The sequence below is a fragment of the Staurois parvus genome, unplaced genomic scaffold (genome assembly GCF_062004578.1).
Source record: "Staurois parvus isolate SC_StPar_1 unplaced genomic scaffold, SC_StPar_1.0 ptg000682l, whole genome shotgun sequence".
Lineage (NCBI taxonomy): Eukaryota > Metazoa > Chordata > Amphibia > Anura > Ranidae > Staurois > Staurois parvus.
The window spans coordinates 1271401-1296811 of NW_028318478.1; the positions used below are offsets into that span (position 1 = coordinate 1271401).

At 42.8% G+C, this 25411-nt stretch overlaps 2 protein-coding genes across 4 annotated transcripts in view; one reads left to right on the forward strand and one right to left on the reverse strand.

Annotated features, from left to right (window-relative positions):
- PPCDC (phosphopantothenoylcysteine decarboxylase) overlaps positions 1-25411 on the forward strand; it is a 418450-nt gene that overhangs the window by 8721 nt on the left and 384318 nt on the right. The window lies entirely within an intron of this gene.
- On the reverse strand, positions 933-16935 carry LOC149447516 (acrosin-like). Its single transcript, XM_089652404.1, has 5 exons — positions 16783-16935; positions 16135-16400; positions 15570-15715; positions 13307-13680; positions 933-1958 (listed from the first exon to the last, which is right to left on the reverse strand). The coding sequence occupies exons 1-4, from the start codon at positions 16890-16892 to the stop codon at positions 13339-13341; spliced, it is 864 nt and encodes a 287-aa protein (XP_089508530.1). The 5' UTR covers positions 16893-16935; the 3' UTR covers positions 933-1958; positions 13307-13338.

A 25411-nucleotide genomic window follows, 5' to 3' on the forward strand; every position in this document is an offset into this window, starting at 1 on the left:
AAATCGCACCGCATCCACACCAAAAAGGTGCAGGACCCTTTTTTTGGTCCGCACTAGAATCAGATCAGATGGGTATCCACACCCATGCGATCCAGTTCTGCACATTGCACCGCATTTTGCAAACCGATTTCGGGGTGTTGTTAGCATACACACCCACAGCGGTTGAAATGAACTGGGTGCGATTTTGATGCAGTGCAGAATTCGCACAGAAACCGCTGCGAATTCTGCCACCCCATCAGTGTGAACCCAGGCCTAATGTCATATATCAGACAATAGATTTGCAAGTATGAATTGATGTTTGTGGGTAATCGCAGGGTTTTGTTAACATTAGGTAAAGTCTAAGGTTAGTTAAAACCTCTTTCTTGTTTTTTTTTCCTTTAAATGAGCACACGGGACTTTATTTACATTTAATGCAGAGTGGTGTTCCTTGTGCTGGTGTCAGCTGTCAGTGGAAAACTGAAGTCCTCTGCCTCCCTTCCATACCTTGCAGCCATAATCTTCTGGTGCAGTGGGAGTTTATACAAGCCGATCTATGAATGTAGGACAGGCTGATGAATAGATCACTTTTCATTCATGGAATCTATACAACAGCTTCTGTGATTGGAGGAGGGGAGGCAGAAAGAGTGAGCATAGTCGGCACTCTGTAAGTTATGTTGCTTGTGCTGCGTTTTTTAAATATTTCATACCATGAAGTAGAGTGAAATGACAGATTGAATGATGGATTAGTGCTGCGCTACTCAGTGCATAAATGAATAATAAATGGACATATAAATTAATATAAAATAAATCAATGTATAAGCAAATATACCCACACCCAAGTGTGGAAATGAAAAACTGCTAGAAACAACCAGTGGAAAATTGTGACCAAAACAATTAATCAAACAATATATTAGTAAAGAACATCCATATAGCAACAAAGTGATAAGTGACAAAATAAAATAAAAAAAAAAATATATATATATAAAATAATGTAATGAAAGCAAAATGTGACACAATATACAGTTGCAAGAAAAAGTATGTGAACCCCTTGGGATTACGTGGAGTTTTGCATGAATTGGGCATAAAATGTGCTCTGAACGTCATCTAAGTCACAACAATAGAAGAACACAGTCTGCTGAACATAATACTACACAAATTGTCTCTCAGTCTGGTTCAGTAGGAATGACAATCATGGGAAAGACTGCTGACCTGACAGTTGTGCAGAAAACCATCATTGACACCCTCCATAAGGAGGGAAAGCCTCAAAAGGTAATTGCAAAACAAGTTGGATGTTTCCAAAGTGCCATGTCAAAGCACATTAATAGAAAGTTATGTGGAAGGGAAAAGTGTGGAAGAAAAAGGTGCACAAGCAGCAGGGATGACCGCAGCCTGGAGAGGATTGTCAGGAAAAGGCCATTCAAAAGTGTTGGGGACTTTCACAAGGAGTGGACTGAGGCTGCAGTCAGTGCATCAAGAGCCACCACACACAGACGGATCCTGGACATGGGCTTCAAATGTCGTATTCCTCTTGTCAAGCCGCTCCTGAACAACAAACAATGTCAGAAGCGTCTTACCTGGGCTAAAGAAAAACAGACCTGGTTTGTTGCTTAGTGGTCCAAAGTCCTCTTTTCTGATGGGAGCAACTTTTGCATCTCATTTGGAAACCAAGGACCCAGAGTATGGAGGAAGAATGGAGAGGCACACACTGTATGATGCTTGAAGTCCAGTGTGAAGTTTCCACAGTCTGTGTTGATTTGGGGAGCCATGTCATCTGCTGGTGTTGGTCCACTGTGCTTCATTAAGTCCAGGGTCAACGTAGCTGTCTACCAGGAGATTTTGGAGCACTTCATGCTTCCTTCCGTAGACTAGCTTTATGGGGATGCTGACTTCATTTTCCAGCAGGACTTGGTCTGCCATAACACCTCAGCAGTGCCACAGGCTGATAGCTTCCATGCCACGCTGCATTGAGGCGGTAATTGCTGCAAAAGGGGCCCAAACCAAGTACTGAGTACATATGCATGCTTATACTTTTCAGAGGTCTGATACTGTTCTATGTACAATCTTTGTTTTATTGATTGCATGTAATATTCTAATTTTCTGAGATTGTGGATTTGGGGTTTTCATGAGCTGAAAGCCATAATCATCACAATTATGACAAATCACGGCTTGAACTATCTTGCTTTGCATGTAATGAGTCTATCTCATATATTAGTTTCACCTTTTAAGTTGCATTACTGAAATAAATGAACTTTTGCACGATTATTCTAATTTTTCGAGTTTCATCTGTGTGTGTGATATATATATATATATATATATATATATATATATATATATATATATATATCCATCCATATCCCATCAGTTGCTAAAGGGCTGTGATGACATGATAACACTAAAAAAAAATCTGAATTAACTCTCTGCACACTACTATACACTCTTTCCAACAAACTTTGTAGAAAAAAAAAGGGATTTTTAGTTCACATGCATTGCAATACATGTTTAAGCTGGCCAACTGCATCAAAGTAATCCCTCTCTGGCCAGTCCCTAAACTACTCTATTTTACATTACACTACTCTACTCTACATTTCACTACTCACTGGTGAGGGACCCAAGAAGGGGAGGTTGGGGGCCTCTCTGCAAAAGCATTGCACAGAGCATGTAAGTGCCCCCCACCCCCGCCTGCCCTCAACCTCTTGGGCCATGTCCTGTGTCCAAGGAGGCTGCAGACCAATGTGAAAGTGCAGCGTGATCTCATGCATATACATTGGACAGTCACAGCCAGATGGCTACCTCCAAGATGGCGGTGCCCAGTCCAGGTGAAGACAGCTGAATCTGTTGAATGGACCCCTTTAAGGCATTCACAGCAAAACAGAGAGCCCTAGGGAAATCTGTCAAACCCTCACCTAGGTCAGCCTCAGTACCTGCTGAGCCTAACTTCCTGGACAGACTTTTTACACCAATCCTAAGGCTCTGGCAGACTCCAGTAGCCGCAACCACCGACTGCAGTGCAGCATTCACCAAGGCAAAAGATGCCTTGAGAAAAGTTTCCAAACATTTGTCAGCTGCATCTTTAAAGACTAAAACAAGCCATACTTGAATAGGAATTCAAGATTCCATCCATGCATGGACAGGCTGGTTGCACCCCAGTCAATTGATGGATCAACTTGGGTACAACCAGCCTAACAGAATTTTTTTCATTGGATTATTTTTTGCTTATGGCTATAAATATGAGCAGTGATCATCCTGTTCTGCTGGCTGAGAAGGTTCCCCGCAAACCCTCTGCCAGCAGAATACAGTAGTGCTGTGTGAGGAATTCCCTCCATCAACACTGATTTGTCAGCTACTTCTTGAAAGATTAAAACAAGCCATACATGAAGAGGAATTCAAGATTCCATCCATGCATGGACAGGCTGATTGCACCCAATCAATTGATGGGTCAACTTGGGTACAACCAGCCTGACAGAATTTCTACATTGAATTATTGCCTATGAGCAGTGATCATCCTGCTCTGCTGGCTAAGAAGGTTCCCCGCAAACCCTCTGCCAGCAGAATACAGTAGTGCTGTGAGAGGAATACCCCCCATCAACACTGATTTGTCAGCTACTTCTTGAAAGATTAAAACAAGCCATACATGAATTGGAATTCAAGATTCCATCCATGCATGGACAGGCTGATTGCACCCAGTCAATTGATGGGTCAACTTGGGTACAACCAGCCTGACAGAATTTTTACGTTGGATTGTTGCCTATGGCTATAAATATGAGCAGTGAACATCCTGCTCTGCTGGCTGAGAAGGTTCCCCGCAACCCCTCTGCCAGCAGAATACAGTAGTGCTGTGAGAGGAATTCCCCCCACCAACACTGACTGATTTGTCAGCTGCATCTGTAAAGACTTAAACAAGCCATACATGAATTGGAATTCAAGATTCCATCCATGCATGGACAGGCTGATGGCGCCCAGTCATTTGATGGGTCAACTTGGGTACAACCAGCCTGACAGAATTTTTACGTTGGATTATTGCCTATGGCTATAAATATGAGCAGAGATCATCCTTCTCTGCTGGCTGAGAAGGTTCCCCGCAACCCCCCCGCCAGCAGAATACAGTAGTGCTGTGTGAGGAATTCCCCCCATCAACACTGACTGATTTGTCAGCTGCATCTTTAAAGACTAAAACAAGTCATACATGAATTGCGATTCAAGATTCCATCCATGCATGGACAGGCTGATTGCACCCCAGTCAATTGATGGATGAACTTGGGTACAACCAGCCTGACAGAATTTCTACATTGGATTATTGCCTATGAGCAGTGATCATCCTGCTCTGCTGGCTGAGAAGGTTCCCCGCAAACCCTCTGCCAGCAGAATACAGTAGTGCTGTGAGAGGAATTCCCCCCATCAACACTGATTTGTCAGCTACTTTTTGAAAGACTAAAACAAGCCATAAATGAATTGCGATTCAAGATTCCATCCATGCATGGACAGGCTGATTGCACCCCGTCAATTGATGGATGAACTTGGGTACAACCAGCCTGACAGAATTTCTACATTGGATTATTGCCTATGGCTATAAATATGAGCAGTGAACATCCTGCTCTGCTGGCTGAGAAGGTTCCCCGCAACCCCCCCGCCAGCAGAATACAGTAGTGCTGTGTGAGGAATTCCTCCAATCAACACTGACTGATTTGTCAGCTGCATCTTTAAAGACTAAAACAAGTCATACAAGAATTGGATTTCAAGATTCCATCCATGCATGGACAGACTGATTGCACCCCAGTCAATTGATTGGTCAACTTGGGCACAACCAGCCTGACAGAATTTTTACGTTGGATTATTGCCTATGGCTATAAATATGAGCAGTGATCATCCTGCTCTGCTGGCTGAGAAGGTTCCCCGCAACCCTTCTGCCAGCAGAATACAGTAGTGCTGTGAGAGGAATTCCCCCCATCAACACTGATTTGTCAGCTGCATCTGTAAAGACTTAAATAAGCCATACATGAATTGGAATTCAAGATTCCATCCATGCATGGACAGGCTGATTGCACCCAGTGAATTGATTGGTCAACTTGGGTACAATCAGCCTGACAGAATTTTTACGTTGGATTGTTGCCTATGGCTATAAATATGAGCAGTGAACATCCTGCTCTGCTGGCTGAGAAGGTTCCCCGCAACCCCCCCGCCAGCAGAATACAGTAGTGCTGTGAGAGGAATTCCCCCCATCAACACTGATTTGTCAGTCTACTTTTTGAAAGACTAAAACAAGCCATAAATGAATTGCGATTCAAGAATCCATCCATGCATGGACAGGCTGATTGCACTCAGTCAATTGATGGATGAACTTGGGTACAACCAGCCTGACAGAATTTCTACATTGGATTATTGCCTATGAGCAGTGATCATCCTGCTCTGCTGGCTGAGAAGGTTCCCCGCAAACCCTCTGCCAGCAGAATACAGTAGTGCTGTGAGAGGAATTCCCCCCATCAACACTGACTGATTTGTCAGCTGCATCTGTAAAGACTAAAACAAGTCATTCAAGAATTGGATTTCAAGATTCCATCCATGCATGGACAGGCTGATTGCACCCAGTCATTTTATGGGTCAACTTGGGTACAACCAGCCTAACAGAATTTTTACGTTGGATTATTGCCTATGGCTATAAATATGAGCAGAGATCATCCTTCTCTGCTGGCTGAGAAGGTTCCCCGCAACCCCCCCGCCAGCAGAATACAGTAGTGCTGTGTGAGGAATTCCCTCCATCAACACTGACTGATTTGTCAGCTGCATCTGTAAAGACTAAAACAAGTCATTCAAGAATTGGATTTCAAGATTCCATCCATGCATGGACAGGATGATTGCACCCCAGTCAATTGATGGATGAACTTGGGTACAACCAGCCTGACAGAATTTCTACATTGGATTATTGCCTATGAGCAGTGATCATCCTGCTCTGCTGGCTGAGAAGGTTCCCCGCAAACCCTCTGCCAGCAGAATACAGTAGTGCTGTGAGAGGAATTCCCCCCATCAACACTGATTTGTCAGCTACTTCTTGAAAGACTAAAACAAGCCATACATGAATTGCGATTCAAGATTCCATCCATGCATGGACAGGCTGATTGCACCCAGTCATTTGATGGGTCAACTTGGGTACAACCAGCCTGACAGAATTTTTACGTTGGATTATTGCCTATGGCTATAAATATGAGCAGAGATCATCCTTCTCTGCTGGCTGAGAAGGTTCCCCGCAACCCCCCCGCCAGCAGAATACAGTAGTGCTGTGTGAGGAATTCCCCCCATCAACACTGACTGATTTGTCAGCTGCATCTTTAAAGACTAAAACAAGTCATACATGAATTGCGATTCAAGATTCCATCCATGCATGGACAAGCTGATTGCACCCAGTCAATTGATGGATGAACTTGGGTACAACCAGCCTGACAGAATTTCTACATTGGATTATTGCCTATGGCTATAAATATGAGCAGTGATCATCCTGCTCTCCTGGCTGAGAAGGTTCCCCGCAACCCCTCTGTCAGCAGAATACAGTAGTGCTGTGTGAGGAATACCCCCCATCAACACTGACTGATTTGTCAGCTGCATCTGTAAAGACTAAAACAAGTCATACAAGAATTGGATTTCAAGATTCCATCCATGCATGGACAGGATGATTGCACCCCAGTCAATTGATGGATGAACTTGGTTACAACCAGCCTGAAAGAATTTCTACATTGAATTATTGCCTATGAGCAGTGATCATCCTGCTCTGCTGGCTGAGAAGGTTCCCCGCAAACCCTCTGCCAGCAGAATACAGTAGTGCTGTGAGAGGAATACCCCCCATCAACACTGATTTGTCAGCTACTTCTTGAAAGATTAAAACAAGCCATACATGAATTGGAATTCAAGATTCCATCCATGCATGGACAGGCTGATTGCACCCAGTCAATTGATGGGTCAACTTGGGTACAACCAGCCTGACAGAATTTTTACGTTGGAATGTTGCCTATGGCTATAAATATGAGCAGTGATCATCCTGCTCTGCTGGCTGAGAAGGTTCCCCGCAACCCCCCTGCCAGCAGAATACAGTAGTGCTGTGTGAGGAATTCCCCCCATCAACACTGTCAGCTGCATCTTTAAAGACTAAAACAAGTCAGACAAGAATTGGATTTCAAGATTCCATCCATGCATGGACAGGCTGATTGCACCCAGTCAATTAATGGGTCAACTTCTGTACAACCAGCCTGACAGAATTTTTACGTTGGATTATTGCCTATGAGCAGTGATCATCCTGCTCTGCTGGCTAAGAAGGTTCCCTGCAAACCCTCTGCCAGCAGAATACAGTAGTGCTGTGTGAGGAATTCCCTCCATCAACACTGACTGATTTGTCAGCTGCATCTGTAAAGACTAAAACAAGTCATACAAGAATTGGATTTCAAGATTCCATCCATGCATGGACAGGATGATTGCACCCCAGTCAATTGATGTATCAACTTGGGTACAACCAGCCTGACAGAATTTCTACATTGAATTATTGCCTATGAGCAGTGATCATCCTGCTCTGCTGGCTAAGAAGGTTCCCCGCAAACCCTCTGCCAGCAGAATACAGTAGTGCTGTGAGAGGAATTCCCCCCATCAACACTGACTGATTTGTCAGCTGCATCTGTAAAGACTTAAATAAGCCATACATGAATTGGAATTCAAGATTCCATCCATGCATGGACAGGCTGATTGCACCCAGTGAATTGATGGGTCAACTTGGGTACAACCAGCCTGACAGAATTTTTACGTTGGATTGTTGCCTATGGCTATAGCTATGAGCATTAATCATCCTGCTCTGCTGGCTGAGAAGGTTCCCCGCAACCCCCCTGCCAGCAGAATACAGTAGTGCTGTGAGAGGAATTCCCCCCCGTCAACACTGACTGATTTGTCAGCTGCATCTGTAAAGACTAAAACAAGTCATTCAAGAATTGGATTTCAAGATTCCATCCATGCATGGACAGGATGATTGCACCCCAGTCAATTGATGGATGAACTTGGGTACAACCAGCCTGACAGAATTTCTACATTGGATTATTGGCTATGAGCAGTGATCATCCTGCTCTGCTGGCTGAGAAGGTTCCCCGCAAACCCTCTGCCAGCTGAATACAGTAGTGCTGTGAGAGGAATTCCCGCCATCAACACTGATTTGTCAGCTACTTCTTGAAAGACTAAAACAAGCCATACACGAATTGCGATTCAAGATTCCATCCATGCATGGACAGGCTGATTGCACCCAGTCATTTGATGGGTCAACTTGGGTACAACCAGCCTGACAGAATTTTTACGTTGGATTATTGCCTATGGCTATAAATATGAGCAGAGATCATCCTTCTCTGCTGGCTGAGAAGGTTCCCCGCAACCCCCCCGCCAGCAGAATACAGTAGTGCTGTGTGAGGAATTCCCCCCATCAACACTGACTGATTTGTCAGCTGCATCTTTAAAGACTAAAACAAGTCATACATGAATTGCGATTCAAGATTCCATCCATGCATGGACAAGCTGATTGCACCCAGTCAATTGATGGATGAACTTGGGTACAACCAGCCTGACAGAATTTCTACATTGGATTATTGCCTATGGCTATAAATATGAGCAGTGATCATCCTGCTCTCCTGGCTGAGAAGGTTCCCCGCAACCCCTCTGTCAGCAGAATACAGTAGTGCTGTGTGAGGAATACCCCCCATCAACACTGACTGATTTGTCAGCTGCATCTGTAAAGACTAAAACAAGTCATACAAGAATTGGATTTCAAGATTCCATCATGCATGGACAGGATGATTGCACCCCAGTCAATTGATGGATGAACTTGGTTACAACCAGCCTGAAAGAATTTCTACATTGAATTATTGCCTATGAGCAGTGATCATCCTGCTCTGCTGGCTGAGAAGGTTCCCCGCAAACCCTCTGCCAGCAGAATACAGTAGTGCTGTGAGAGGAATACCCCCCATCAACACTGATTTGTCAGCTACTTCTTGAAAGATTAAAACAAGCCATACATGAATTGGAATTCAAGATTCCATCCATGCATGGACAGGCTGATTGCACCCAGTCAATTGATGGGTCAACTTGGGTACAACCAGCCTGACAGAATTTTTACGTTGGATTGTTGCCTATGGCTATAAATATGAGCAGTGATCATCCTGCTCTGCTGGCTGAGAAGGTTCCCCGCAACCCCCCCGCCAGCAGAATACAGTAGTGCTGTGTGAGGAATTCCCCCCATCAACACTGTCAGCTGCATCTTTAAAGACTAAAACAAGTCAGACAAGAATTGGATTTCAAGATTCCATCCATGCATGGACAGGCTGATTGCACCCAGTCAATTAATGGGTCAACTTCTGTACAACCAGCCTGACAGAATTTTTACGTTGGATTATTGCCTATGAGCAGTGATCATCCTGCTCTGCTGGCTAAGAAGGTTCCCTGCAAACCCTCTGCCAGCAGAATACAGTAGTGCTGTGAGAGGAATTCCCCCCATCAACACTGACTGATTTGTCAGCTGCATCTTTAAAGACTAAAACAAGCCATACATGAACAGGAATTTAAGATTCCATCCATGCATGGACAGTCTGATTGCACCCAGTCAATTAATGGGTCAACTTCTGTACAACCAGCCTGACAGAATTTTTACGTTCGATTGTTGCCTATGAGCAGAGATCATCCTTCTCTGCTGGCTGAGAAGGTTCCCCGCAACCCCCCCGCCAGCAGAATACAGTAGTGCTGTGTGAGGAATTCCCTCCATCAACACTGACTGATTTGTCAGCTGCATCTGTAAAGACTAAAACAAGTCATACAAGAATTGGATTTCAAGATTCCATCCATGCATGGACAGGATGATTGCACCCCAGTCAATTGATGTATCAACTTGGGTACAACCAGCCTGACAGAATTTCTACATTGAATTATTGCCTATGAGCAGTGATCATCCTGCTCTGCTGGCTAAGAAGGTTCCCCGCAAACCCTCTGCCAGCAGAATACAGTAGTGCTGTGAGAGGAATTCCCCCCATCAACACTGACTGATTTGTCAGCTGCATCTGTAAAGACTTAAATAAGCCATACATGAATTGGAATTCAAGATTCCATCCATGCATGGACAGGCTGATTGCACCCAGTGAATTGATGGGTCAACTTGGGTACAACCAGCCTGACAGAATTTTTACGTTGGATTGTTGCCTATGGCTATAAATATGAGCAGTGAACATCCTGCTATGCTGGCTGAGAAGGTTCCTCGCAACCCCCCCGCCAGAAGTATACAGTAGTGCTGTGTGAGGAATTCCCCCCATCAACACTGACTGATTTGTCAGCTGCATCTTTAAAGACTAAAACAAGTCATACAAGAATTGGATTTCAAGATTCCATCCATGCATGGACAGGCTGATTGCACCCCAGTCAATTGATGGATGAACCTGGGTACAACCAGCCTGACAGAATTTCTACATTGGATTATTGCCTATGGCTATAAATATGAGCAGTGATCATCCTGCTCTGCTGGCTGAGAAGGTTCCCCGCAAACCCTCTGCCAGCAGAATACAGTAGTGCTATGTGAGGAATTCCCTCCATCAACACTGACTGATTTGTCAGCTGCATCTTTAAAGACTAAAACAAGCCATACAAGAATTGGATTTCAAGATTCCATCCATGCATGGACAGGCTGATTGCACCCCAGTCAATTAATGGGTTAACTTCTGTACAACCAGCCTGACAGAATTTTTACGTTGGATTATTGCCTATGGCTATAAATATGAGCAGAGATCATCCTTCTCTGCTGGCTGAGAAGGTTCCCCGCAACCCCCCCGCCAGCAGAATACAGTAGTGCTGTGTGAGGAATTCCCCCCATCAACACTGACTGATTTGTCAGCTGCATCTTTAAAGACTAAAACAAGTCATACAAGAATTTGATTTCAAGATTCCATCCATGCATGGACAGGCTGATTCTACCCCAGTCAATTGATGGATGAACTTGGGTACAACTAGCCTGACAGAATTTCTACATTGGATTATTGCCTATGAGCAGTGATCATCTTGCTCTGCTGGCTGAGAAGGTTCCCCGCAAACCCTCTGCCAGCAGAATACAGTAGTGCTGTGAGAGGAATTCCCCCCATCAACACTGACTGATTTGTCAGCTGCATCTTTAAAGACTAAAACAAGTCATACAAGAATTGGATTTCAAGATTCCATCCATGCATGGACAGGATGATTGCACCCCAGTCAATTGATGTATCAACTTGGGTACAACCAGCCTGACAGAATTTCTACATTGAATTATTGCCTATGAGCAGTGATCATCCTGCTCTGCTGGCTGAGAAGGTTCCCCGCAAACCCTCTGCCAGCAGAATACAGTAGTGCTGTGAGAGGAATACCCCCCATCAACACTGATTTTTCAGCTACTTCTTGAAAGATTAAAACAAGCCATACATGAATTTGAATTCAACATTCCATCCATGCATGGACAGGCTGATTGCACCCAGTCAATTGATGGGTCAACTTGGGTACAACCAGCCTGACAGAATTTTTACATTGGATTATTTCCTATGGCTATAAATATGAGCAGTGATCATCCTGCTCTGCTGGCTGAGAACGTTCCCCGCAACCCCTCTGCCAGCAGAATACAGTAGTGCTGTGAGAGGAATTCCCCCCATCAACACTGACTGATTTGTCAGCTGCATCTGTAAAGACTTAAATAAGCCATACATGAATTGGAATTCAAGATTCCATCCATGCATGGACAGGCTGATTGCACCCAGTCAATTGATGGGTCAACTTGGGTACAACCAGCCTGACAGAATTTTTACATTGGATTGTTGCCTATGGCTATAAATATGAGCAGTGAACATCCTGCTCTGCTGGCTGAGAAGGTTCCCCGCAACCCCCCCCCCGCCAGCAGAATACAGTAGTGCTGTGTGAGGAATTCCCCCCCATCAACACTGACTGATTTGTCAGCTGCATCTTTAAAGACTAAAACAAGTCATACAAGAATTGGATTTCAAGATTCCATCCATGCATGGACAGGCTGATTGCACCCAGTCAATTGATGGGTCAACTTGGGTACAACCAGCCTGACAGAATTTTTACGTTGGATTATTGCCTATGGCTATAAATATGAGCAGAGATCATCCTTCTCTGCTGGCTGAGAAGGTTCCCAGCAACCCCCACCCCCCCCGCCAGCACAATACAGTAGTGCTGTGAGAGGAATTCCCCCCATCAACACTGACTGATTTGTCAGCTGCATCTTTAAAGACTAAATCAAGCCATACATGAAGTGGGATTCAAGATTCCATCCATGCATGGACAGGCTGATTGCACCCAGTCAATTGATGGATGAACTTGGGTACAACCAGCCTGACAGAATTTCTACATTGGATTATTGCCTATGGCTATAAATATGAGCAGTGATCATCCTGCTCTGCTGGCTGAGAAGGTTCCCCGCAAACCCTCTGCCAGCAGAATACAGTAGTGCTGTGAGAGGATTTCCCCCCATCAACACTGATTTGTCAGCTACTTCTTGAAAGACTAAAACAAGCCATACATGAATTGTGATTCAAGATTCCATCCATGCATGGACAGGCTGATTGCACCCAGTCAATTGATGGGTCAACTTGGGTACAACCAGCCTGACAGAATTTCTACATTGGATTATTTATTGCCTATGGCTGTAGCTATGAGCAGTAATCATCCTGCTCTGCTGGCTGAGATGGTTCCCCGCAACCTCCCCGCCAGCAGAATACTGTAGTGCTGTGAGAGGAATTCCCGCCCATCAACACTGACTTTAGTAATGGGGAAGCAAACAAATTTTTTTTTTTCTTTTGCGTCATCTATGGACTGCTTAATTTCCCCTTCTAAACTTGTTACGTTTTATACCCATATTGATGGTGTAACATGTTTAGCAACTCACCCCCCCCCCCCTCACCCCAAAACAGCGTGCGGAGATTCCTCTCCCACATTTGCTGTCACATTTTTAAAATCGTGCAGCTGTGCCTGCACAACCGCATCATTCATTCACAGGAATCTGTGAATAAAGAAACTACAAGTTCTATCTTCCACCACGGCAGACGGATTTGTAGTTTGAATGGGCTGCGAGCATGATGAGCAGCATGTTCATAGTCCATTCACATTCCCTCCAGGCTGCAAATTGACAGCCCATACAGAGGGTAGAATGTGTTGGAGCCTGAAATTGCACCAGGGATCCACTGATCGGGGATGCAAAACTTTGCAGGCTTATGTTTAAAGAAATATTAAATGCACATTTTTTGACCTGCAAAAATATGTGCATTTATTTTTTTATTTGTAAAGGTTAACTTACAGGGCTTGTGCTCATCATGGCCCTTCCATGGTTTACTCTGCAGGTTTGAACCTCTTCAGGATCTTCCTCACGTAAGGATTGTCCGCCATAGATTGCCTTGCTGTGAAAACTTGAGATTGAGATGAAGGCATGTTATCTAATTTACGTTCAGATCCTGAAGGAAATGTATTGGAAGTGGCTGTAAAAGTTGGCTGTTTTTTCTGCTGAGTGCAGCTACTCAATTTAGCAGAAATCCACTTCAGAAAATGCTGGGTACTGGCATAGATACCTGGACGTTGTTTGCGGGCACAACCAGAACCCCAGCTTGTGACACCTGCCACAAAGTACTTTGAAGTTGTTTTATCCAAACACATGAGTGGTCCTCCGCTGTCTCCCTGTAATGGAATCAAAGATAAAAAGAATGTTAGTCTAATATTTACAAAAGAATAATAAGTACCAGAATGTGATAAGAGACCCCATAATGTCTTTTGAGGAGAACTCGAGTAAATGTGCTTGTTATTTTGCTTCTTTTGCCCCTGGTTCCCCATCCTAGAGAATACTCCCGGACTTTTTTCCCCGGCCAGGCATCCAAGATACTGCAAAGACTGTGGGAGCACATGGCGTGAGGTTTCCCCTGGCTGCTGCCATGACTTTAGCTGACATCAGTGCGGGAGAGGTAGAGCAGCCGCAAGCCTGCTGGACATAGAGCCTGCCAGAAATGTCAGTGAGGAATAAAGAGAAAAGTTCTATTTGCAGCACAGTGGGGGCAAGCAGGGGGCAACAAAAGTAGCCTGAGTATTTCTGTTAGTTAATTTACTTTGGCGTGTTTATCTCATGCATTGAGTGGTGAAAGGGTCCCTTTAAAAAGTCTTTCGTGGTCAAACGAATAACTGAAGAACAATAGAAAAAGTAGCTAACTTTGGAAATATAAGTGGCGCTATGAGCAAAGTTCTTGTGAAAATGCTAGTTCCCTGGATGTATCTGGTTTCAATTGCGGAGTCACAGCTCCATAAGCATACAGCAATTTAAAATTGAAAAAAGTTAGAATTGCTCATCTCTATGATGATTTCATGTCAGTGACTCAGGAGGCATCAAAGCCTGTGAATTAGCATTAAAGTAGTAGCATTTTCAGGAAAGGGCAACAATGGACGTCTATATCCTTTTCCCATGACATGCTTCCTTTAGGGCTAGATCATACCATGGTACAGAGACGTCAATTTTTCTGCATGCATTCTGCAAGGGTACAACTAAATCAATTGTTCTCCATGTGCACTGTTCACACCACAACACTAGTATCACGTGCAGATTTTTTCTGCACAGGAATCTGCAACATGTATAAAACTAATTGAAACGCACTTGAAAACTGATGTAAACTGATGTCTCTGCAAGTGAAATCTGACTGTCAGTTTCCATCAGTTTTTCTACACACATGGTGTGAACAAGGCCTAAAAGTGGTAGTAATCCGGCCCCCCTGCAGGTTTAAGTCATAAAGTACTAGTATGCACCGCATACTAGCACACTATGACAGACTTACCTGCACACAGAGCCCTCTGGCTGTATGAATGGCTTGGGCCACAATGACATCATTCCTGCGCACACTGTATGCCCTGAATGCAGAGCGTCAGTCTGAATGGGCAGGTGAAGTTATTGGCTAATGCTGATGTGAATATCTCCTAAATGGTATACGTTTAGGAGATATTCATTGTACCTATAGGCAAAGCTTGATAATAAGCTTACCTGTAGGTACAAGTTAAAGAATAGCGTTTACTTCCACTTTAACCCCTCAACGCAGGCGCCTCCCGGCTCTTTAAGAGGTTTCTGATACCAGGGGGCGGGGATTCTGATCAAGTGACCGCCATAATTGGCTGTCATAGCGGTTACATGATTGGAAAGCTTCCGATCACAAGTAAAGACTGGGAGCTTTCCATTAGCCACCAGTAACTCTGCTGGGAGCGCTCAGGACGGGCACTCTCGGCACAGCTCTATTAACATTCTGGTACGGATATATGCAGCCTCTTGGTGTTAAGGCCCAGCTGCCGAGAGGCCTGATTATATGCGTACCACCGGCAGGAATAGGTTAATCACTTTGTGCTATTTTAACATAGCCTTTTTTGCATCTATAAGCTGCTATTTCTTATTAAAATCTATATATCGCAAGGAGACGATATGCTTTCATACAGTATATACGAATACTGAAAATAGGATGAATGTATATAATGTCCCCATGTACAAGACAAGCATTGTTAATTGTTTGAAAAAATGGATGTAATCTTTTGAAACTTACTTGGCAAGAGTCCACTCCACCTCTTTGATATCCAGCGCACAGGTTTTGTGCATGGATGCGGCCATTGTACCAGCCTGGGCTGTTACAGGTTTGAAGGTCAATCAAGTTCACTTTGGCTTCCCGCAGAAAATCCGCTGTTGCGGCACCTGTAAAAAAGAAAGATAATGAAAATTAATTAAATATGCAAACTATACAGCCATATGTGAGATATGAGAAGTACTATAATGGACATGATATAAGCCTTGTAATGCCAGCATAACAAAAAACAGACACCAGGAAGTGGCTATATGTAGTTTTTTTTCCCCCCAGTGTTCTCCTTGGTGTCCACCAACTGGCAGTGATCAGCTCCAAATCTGTAGCTTTAGCAGGCACTCACCCCCACTCCATCATCTTTCAGTACCCTTGTGCTTTTTAGAGATGGAGTGGAAATACTGATTTGCACTTGAGAGGAAATGTAGGACCCCAAAATGGCTCTTCTTGGTGCCTTCTTTTACATTGTTATGTTTTGCAAGGATAATACCAGGACAAGTTCATTAAGAAGTTTTGGACTGCAGACGAAACTTACCATTCTCAGACAAATGTCCCCAGCCACTTATGTAGCATGTGCTCATGCTGTAGATGTCCATGGTGCTGCTGGGTAAACATGCTGGCTGAACGAAGTCATTGTACACTACTGGCGAGTTGAGCTGTATGAGGGCAATATCATTGATCTTTAATTTGCTGTCGTATCTTTTGTGCAGAATATAAGCCTTGACAGATCTTATCTGCACTTCCTTGTCAAGTTGTGATAGTTTGTTAGCTCCTATCACAATTCTCCATTTTGCCACAGAGCTGTAAAGTAAAAAAAAAAATGTTAAAAAGGACTGCAAGAAGGTGGCTGCACAAGCACAAACATTCTAACACGCTTAACAGACTGCTATATGTCTAGAGATGAATACGATATATATATTTTTTGGGCTCAGCCTCTCAGCAAATTACTGGTAGCCCCAGCCGCTCCCTCCCCCTCGTGGGGGTGTGTGGGGGGGGGGTGGATAGGTGGGGGCAGAGCAAAGAGCGGAGACAGAGAGTCACCAGCTCACGGAGCACTGAGAACTGAGCGATCATCACTGTTTGCTCAGTCTTCGAGCCGACGAGGGACAGATGCAGCATCGAACTGGTGCTCCATCTGATTATTGAGAATTATTGAGAAGAGGACCAGAAGAGATAACCTTACCTTAAATCACCAAAGCAGTGTGCAGCAGTCAACACCCATTGGTCTTTTATTAGGGTTCCTCCACAAAAGTGGTTATATCCATTTAAATCCGGACTCTGTATGCTGACCATCCATGGCCAGGAACCTTTCCGGGCAATAACTCCTCCTACAATCCGTGAAGCATACGATCTAATATTGCGTGTACCACAACCTAAAATAAAAGAAGAAAGACATAAATCATATAGACTTTTCACTGATTGAATACAATGCACATCAATAAAATATATAGATATTAAATATACAAAGTTTTATTTTTAACTTATTAACCTGGAACAAATTATGTCCAACTATTTAAATACCGACTAACATTTTCTTATTAATTTTGCTATTTCTAAATATGAAAGGGAGGAATTTGACTTAAGATATGCACTGATCTTGTGGATTTGTATTTATTTCAACAGTGCTAACAAATTCCACAGCTTTTTACAGTGAATGCAGAACTGGTAATGTTAGTTTCAGCCCCCAAAACAGCAATTGTACTAAAGCCTGATTGAATACTCCTTTTCTTGTAATGCACTCAGTAGTAACAGATGAGGGGGGCTTTTTTATTTTTTTTAATACTATTGTACTGCAACTAGGGTTAAAAAGGCTGTGTGCTTTCAACAAGCTAGAGAGCTGGGCCCCTGCCCAACATATATCTATATGGGCAAACCTTCTTGAATATATGTGTTTGTGAGATCTATCTAAGTCTGTAATCCCAGTTCATGTAGTCTGTCACATTGATGCATAATGTCCCCTTACTATATACTGTATATATGATTTGAGTTATCAAGACAATGATGGCCTGATTAACTAGGCACTAAGTGCAAATAAATCCTATTAGCATTTTACTACTTACTTTTAATTTTAGTATGGGTACAGTTTAAAGGAGAAGTATAGCCAAAGCTTTTTTGTCCATAATCCTCCTATGGGTCACAGAAGTGCGCTTAGTTCTGCACTCCTGTGACCCAGATTCAGCCGTCATTAGGCTAAAGTCTGCTGTCTGTTGACGTTACGGAGCCACTCCAGGCTCTGCAGGGATCCCAACAATAATGTTGGGATCCATCCAGATGCCGATCAGCAGCTGGCTCAGCCTCTCAGTGTGCTCCTGAGAGCCTGAGCCAGCCGCTTCCATGCCCTCCATAGCCTGGCGCTCCACTGACCATCACTGCTCTGTGCTTAGAACAGACCAGAGAACTGAGGGATCAGCGATGTTTGATGACTCAGTTCTTGGTGTAGAGCCGGCAGGAGACAGATGCAGAATTGGATTGATGCTGCAACCAGCTAGATGAGTATGTAGGTTTGTTATTCTCATTTCCCGCTCTTCTCTTTTAGGATCCATGCACACTAGGAGCAGAAAAATGCCGGAACCTCTGGCAGAAAGAGCAGCATAAAATGCTCATAATGGCTCGTATTGCACAAGAGTTTAGGAGAGTTTATGTGCATTTGCTTTTTAAGCGGTTTTTTTCCCCAAAACATTCACCTCTGCTTATTTTTCAGTGTACATTTCAAAATGCAGAATGCTTCTAAACACCGCATTTATACGCGTTCATTGACCTTTTTTTTGTTTATGAAGGGTTTCTTTTCCTGCTTCTAAACACTCCTCTAGAAATATGCCTCTAAACCCCCTAATGTTCATGGACATATGGAATAACATGGAGCTGTTTCTATAGGCAGGAGAAAACATGTAAAACTCCTGTAGAAGCTCCTATTGTTAAGCCTACTGTACATTGACCCTAAACAGCTTTTACAATAAACCCGTGTGCATGAAGCCTTAATATGCCGCTAAGATTACTAATGCTGTAATATGTGATTTAATACATTGGTGAGAGTGCTATACGATTTGATATCGATATGAAAAAAAAATATATATATATTTATGTATGTGTGTTACATTGGTCAGTTATGCTAAGTATATTTGCACATTAGAGCACTCCTCTGCCCCCCCCCTCACTAACAATGTAACCCCTAAAACTGAAAAATACAATAAATAATTTAAATAGAGAAAAAATCTATTGGATCCTTAGGATAACTCACTGTCTGCGTGGTGGTAGGAACGCGATCTGTCAACAAATGAAGCAAATAGAAGCAGAAGAAGTAGGACACACACACGGGCCATCCTTACTCTATGCTGCTCTCTGCAGTTATGAGCCTCTCCAGGTGTGGCAGCTAAGTAAGTCACCTTAGTTGCCAGGGCAACAGCACAGTGAGAAAATTACAGCCACATGGCCAAAAATAAATATCCCACCGTAGAGCTTCGTGACTTAAACCTTTAATCGGGAGAGTTAGTTGAGCAGCCAGAATCCAGGGCAACTGTGCATGGCCACCAATCGGCTTCTAGCTTTTTTTTTTATTTTTAAAGTGTAACTGAACAAGCTAAAAATAGAAGCTGATTGATTTCTGGCTGCTTTGGTTTTAGTAAATGCACCCCAGTGTGTTCTCTTTAATATAAATGGCAGTTGTTTATGATGCACGGTGCTTTCACAAACTGTCATTCTGTCAGCTTTTACATAAATATCCACAGTTATGAATGTTCTGAAATATAATGGACTCCATGTAAGCTGCTCAGTATTTTGTGGTATCGCTTAAATGTTACATTTGTTGGGAAGAAGTAGATTGCGATAAAGATTTGGTCTGGGAGTATTTCCTATTACCTGCAAAATATTGTATTTTCTGCTTCCAATAACCATTCAAGTTGTTCAGCAAACGTTACCGTTTCGGGAGAAATTGTATAACAATGTTGGGTGTGTTTAAAAATAGCCCGTTTTTTCATATGGCTTAGGACATGATGACACCAGATGTATTATTTCCATCACAGCTTTACAGCAGAGACAAGGCAAAATGCAATATTTTCTTTCAGGGCAGCAGATTGCGATGTGAACCACTGTCTTGCAATGGTGTGGCAGTGAACATAATTCTGTGACATTTTAATAAAGTTCTGTGAAAAAAAACAGTGATGCATTGGGATTTTTTTTTTTTGTCACCTCCCCGCCCCCCCACAGTCCATATTTGCTGCCTGCATGACCATCTACTTACGTTTGGCCCTGTAGCCGTGATCTGTACTGTATGGCCCTACTTCTAACCACACAGTCTTTCCTCTAAAAAAAAAAAAGGTCTCTTCATACCGCGCATTCCCAACGCAGCCCCATTTATTGCTATGGGAAAGCCATACTCTGAGTGATCATATGTGGCCACCATGACTACAGAAATCCTACTGGAATGAATGAGGCTGTGGTGGGCATGTGCAGTATGAAACGAACATTTTCATAGGGAAGGCTGAACAGCTCAGAGCAATGTCGCAGAGTGAAAAATGCTGAATTGAGATTTAAGACCACATGGACAGAACTCAAGGGAGGGAAATCTACAGTTGTCCTGTTTTTCCAAAAACAAAAACCCTGTTGCTGTAACTGCTTCAAAAGTGTCAGCTGTAATTAGGCTTTCATTTGTTTTTCTCACTAAAATGACATTTAATTTTTTAATTACATTAGCCACTTGTCGACCAGTCACATACTCAGTGGTTGTACCTTCGTGGTTGTACTGGGATGAGGCATCATCCCAGTATCATTATTTAGAGCCAACAGTTGGCTTTCTTGTAATAGCAATCAGAGCGCTAACAGACCTCTTGATCGTTAATACCAGCAGCAGGTGGAGACTCCCCCAACCTCCCCTCCCCCCCCCGCCTTCCGCCGATTTAACAGGACCTCCCATTCATTGGGAGTCACAGAGCTGAACGAAGACTTGGATTGGCTTTCTTCGGCTCCGTTAAATAGTAATCCTGAATCCTGAAGTTTTAAAAATTCTGCAAAGTTCTACAAATGTTGACTCACATCAGGTTCTCACAAGTATGTTGGTGACAATTGTACTACCCATATTAATTTATTTACACCTATATAAATGAGTATATTTTGAATACAAATTAATCAATATAACAAACTAAATAAAAACAAATAAATGAACTGAGTAAATGAGCTCATAATAATCATACTGAAAGAAACAATATATATAAAAGACACTATTCATTAAATAGACTGCAATGGTCCAGGTCTACCACTAGATGTCACCCACTAAATGCAGTTGGGAATATGATGGGAAAACCTTTATAGGAGGAGAGTTCAAGTCAAACTGGGACTTTTGAGTTTATATGATAAAAGAAAACATTTCAAGGAGCGGAAACTGCGTTTCTTTTTTAACATACTCCCCTGCTACATTTATACACTTATCCCAGCGTTCATCTAATGCCTGGAAAGCAAGATTTGTCAGTACGCCTGAACCATCCTAGGACATTCCTGAATGATTGTGTTCACCCTTCTCACAGAAAGTTTTGTCTTTTGTGCAATTTCACGGTTATGTGTCAGTTATCCAGGATCAGGTGTTCCAAGCGCTGATTGTTCACAGGAATGACTGCTGTGGGCTTGGAACCACCACAGCCAGGATCGTCACTGATGGACATGTAGCCATCTTTGAAATGTTTACACCTTTCAAGTGTCTTACTGAGGCTGAGCGTCTTATCACCGTACTGTGCTTGAAGTCTTCTGTAGATATCTGCGGGTTTTGCACCTTCCTTCACAAGAAACTTCATCATAACACACTTTTCCATGCACACACTAACACTGTTGTCTGCAATCTTGATTAACGGTCTCGGGGCTGGCCGTGACATTTGTGCCGCCTATCAGTAGTAGGACACACTTTCCACTTACTACTGCGTGTAGTACCGCCATGCTAGCACCCCTTTATATATCTGTAAGATTAAAAGTTCCGGTTTGCCTGAAATGCCCCTCGTATATTATCAGTTACAAAACCTTGACCATTGCTGTCTATTATATGGACTGTGTATAATGTTCACATGATTAAGATATTATTATGATGATTTTTATTTTTTTTTACTGAATTCATTTTTATGAATGTAAATATATGTTTATATATATATTTATTATATCTATGGCTTGTCATGTACAGTATTGATTCATTTAGCCAACGTATTATGTAATTCAATAACAATGTTGTTTTATTGTTGTCATTCTGCACTTTGAGTAGATGAAAGCTGGCCATATGCCATAATAATTTCACTCAAATATGTTCAATTTTGGAACGTTCATTTGATTTTCAAGTGAGGTCTAATTAACCATTTCAATACCGGGCAATTTTACACCTTTCTGCCCAGGCCAGTTTTCACGTTTCAGCGCTCTCACACTTTGAATGACAATTGCGCGGTCATACAACATTGTACCCAAACTAAAATTTTATCATTTTCTTCACACAACTAGAGCTTTCTTTTGGTGGTATTTAATCACCGCTGGGGTTTTTATTTTTTGCTAAATTAACAAAAAAAAAACTATACATGTTACTATACAATACATACAATGTTACTATAGTAACATTGTACTACTTTGGGGAAGTGATCAGTATTTTTTTTTTTTTTTTTTTTACACAAATTTGCTTTTAGCAAAGAATTACTTTGCTATAAGCAAGCATTTACCTGAATGACATCGATTCATTCAGGTTTTTTTTTTTTTTTTTTTTGTGCTTAGCTGTGATTTGGCCACAGCTAATCACATGACATGTGCATGTGACCTGCTGTGACCATTCACAGCTAGGCACTAGTATACAATGGATGGCATGAATGAAGCCATCCATTGTATACAACTGTCATGTGACCTGCTGTAATTGGTCACAGCAGGTCACATGGTACTGGCAACTGGGGCCGGTACTCAGATCTGTCATCGGCCGTGTCCGAGGTACACGACCGGTGACAGATCGCGCCGCTGCGCTGCTCTACAACCGCGCGAACTACGCATGTGCGGGAGGATGCCAAATGGCGTATACCCCAGAAATCTGCAGCACTTTTGCGGGCCACCCAACGGCTATAGGCCGGGCGGCTAATGGTTAAAGGATATGTTCACCATTGGAACATTTTAAATGTTCCACCCATTTTAGGGGTAACATATTTCAGCATCTGCAGCCTTTCTCCCCTCGATCCCCCTCCCTGTGACAGTGGGTGGGGGATCCTCTTCCCACACCTGCTGTCTTAATTTTAAAATAGTGCGTCCATGCTGTGCTTCACCCACATGGCTGTGTCATTCATTCACAGTTTCCTATGAATGAATGCCTACAAGTACCGTCAGCCATTGCGGTTGACATTTTGTAGTTGTCAATGAACTTTAAGGGCGATGGTGAGCGTCTCATAGTCCATTGATCTTCCTGCTCTCAGGTAATTGTCTTCCTGTAGGAGGTACAGACAGACAGCTAACCTGACAGTCCGTAGGAGCCTTAGATTGCACCTGTGATCTGCTGATCACGTGTGCAGTGCTCTGCAGACTCCTTAAAAAACAAAATGCACATTTTTTTTGTTACCTTCAAAAAAATGTGCATTTATTTTTTCAAAGGATGAACTTATCCTTTAAAGGGTGATTGCTCACTCTAAAAGGCGGTTGAAACAAGTCTTTACTGAGAAAGATGTGAAGATGTGGAATAGAGGCTCTGCAAAGTCTGGTTACTTCACCCTCTCAATCATTTGCTGATCTTCTTCTGAAAATGAAAGTTACAAAGCTGCCTCTGGCTTCAGTAATTCCCAATGTGCTCATTTATTTTTAAATCCTTATATCAGTATTTATAGAGCTTGCGTATATCTAAGTATATCAAAGTATAGCCCAGGTTTGTGGCATGTTTATATTAAAAGCTTCATATTTTTAAAAAAGAAAGCTATACCCTGAGACTCACTTTATATTTTTAGGCTTTTTTTATTGGTGGTCTGCAATTACAAGAAAAAAACAGGAAGGGGCCATCCCCAAACTGTTCCCACAAAGTTGTGAGCATAAAATTGTCCAAAATGTCTTGGTATGCTGACACCTTAAGAGTTCCCTTCACTGGAACTAAGGGGCCAAGCCCAACCCCTGAAAAACAACCCCACACCATAATCCCCCCTCTACCAAACTCTAAATTTGGCACAATGCAGTCAGGCAAGTACTGTTATGGCAAGTGTCAAACCCAGACTCGTCCATCGGATTGCCAGAGAGAAGACCGTGATTCGTCACTGCACAGAACATGTCTCCAATGCTCTAGAGTTCAATGGCGGCTCGCTTTACACCACTGCGTCCGATGCTTTCCATTGCTCTTGGTGATGTAAGGCTTGGATGCAGCTGTCCGGCCGTGGAAACCCATTCCATGAAGCTCTCTCCGCACTGTTTTTGTGCTAATCTGAAGGCCACACGAAATTTGGAGATCTTTAGCTATTGACTCTGCAGACAGTTGGCGACTTCTGCACACTGTGTGCATCAGCCCACTCTGTCATTTTACGTGGCTTACCACTTCGTGGCTGAGTTGCTGTTCCCAGTCGCTTCCACTTTGTTATATTACCACTAACAGTTGACCGTGGAATATTTAGTAGCAAGGAAATTTCACGGATGGACTTATTGTACAATTGACAACCTATCACGGTACCACGCTAGAATTCACTGAACTCCTGAGAGCGACCCATTCTTTCACAAATGTTTGTAGAAGCAGTCTGCATGCCTAGGTGCTTGATTTTATACACCTGTGGCCATGGAGGTGATTGGAACATCTGAATCCAATGATTTGGAGGGATGTCCCAATACTTTTGGCAATATAGTGTAAGTACATATAGAATGATACATTTCAATCAATGACAGGTGGCCGGCTGCATGGATCTCCGAGTGCATCCTGGAGTGTACATGTGTGGGTTGCGCTTGGAGATCCATGCAGCTGGCTGTTTTTACAGGTAAAGTTGGCCCTCCACATGGCTATATGGATAGGTGTCCCCTGTGAATGAGGCACACTTACAGTATAACTGTAGGAAAAACCTTTTTTTGGATAGAGTAAGGTGAATACATAACCCCTGGCTGGATTTTTTGGCAATCTGTGTCTTATCAGGTAGATTTACGTTCACTTCCTGTCCTATAGCCAACACAGGAAGTCCCTGCAAATGAAGCATATTCTTGCACCCCCTTGGTCACCAGAGCTAGTATGCCCATTGTTGGATTTCGCCTCTATTACTTTTTGGGGAAAAGGTCCTCTTATTGGTGGAACTTTAACGGCATAGCTTTATCAAATGGTAAACGTGACAATTTAATAGTTTAAAAAATGTGATTTTTATTTTTGAAATCTTAAAACAGACTTACTTTGTATTGTAACTTAAATGTCTGTTTTAAGATTTCAAAAATAAAAATCACATATTTTTTTAAACTATTGAATTGTCAAGTTTACTATTTGATAAAACTGTGCCGTTAAAGTCCCACCAATAAGAGGACCTTTTCACTGCATCTTTCAGGGATGATGGCACCCCTTGTATCATACCCCTCTCTCTCTATTACTTTTCGGGGGACACTGCAAAATTTGGAATTTTTTTTTACTTTCAATGATAATGGTAAACCAGACATAGAAAGGGTCAGTCTCCCTGATGGGGACACAGACAGCAATAAAAAAACTAACAGGTGTCCTAATTCCTCTCTGCTCCATCCAAAATTTAAAAAACGATTTTCCTTTAGTTAGGGATGCACTGATACCGGTATTGGTGCCGATACCAAGTATTTACATGAGTACTCGTGAAAATACTACCGATACCTTAACTGATACTTTGCAGTCCGATTTGCGTTAA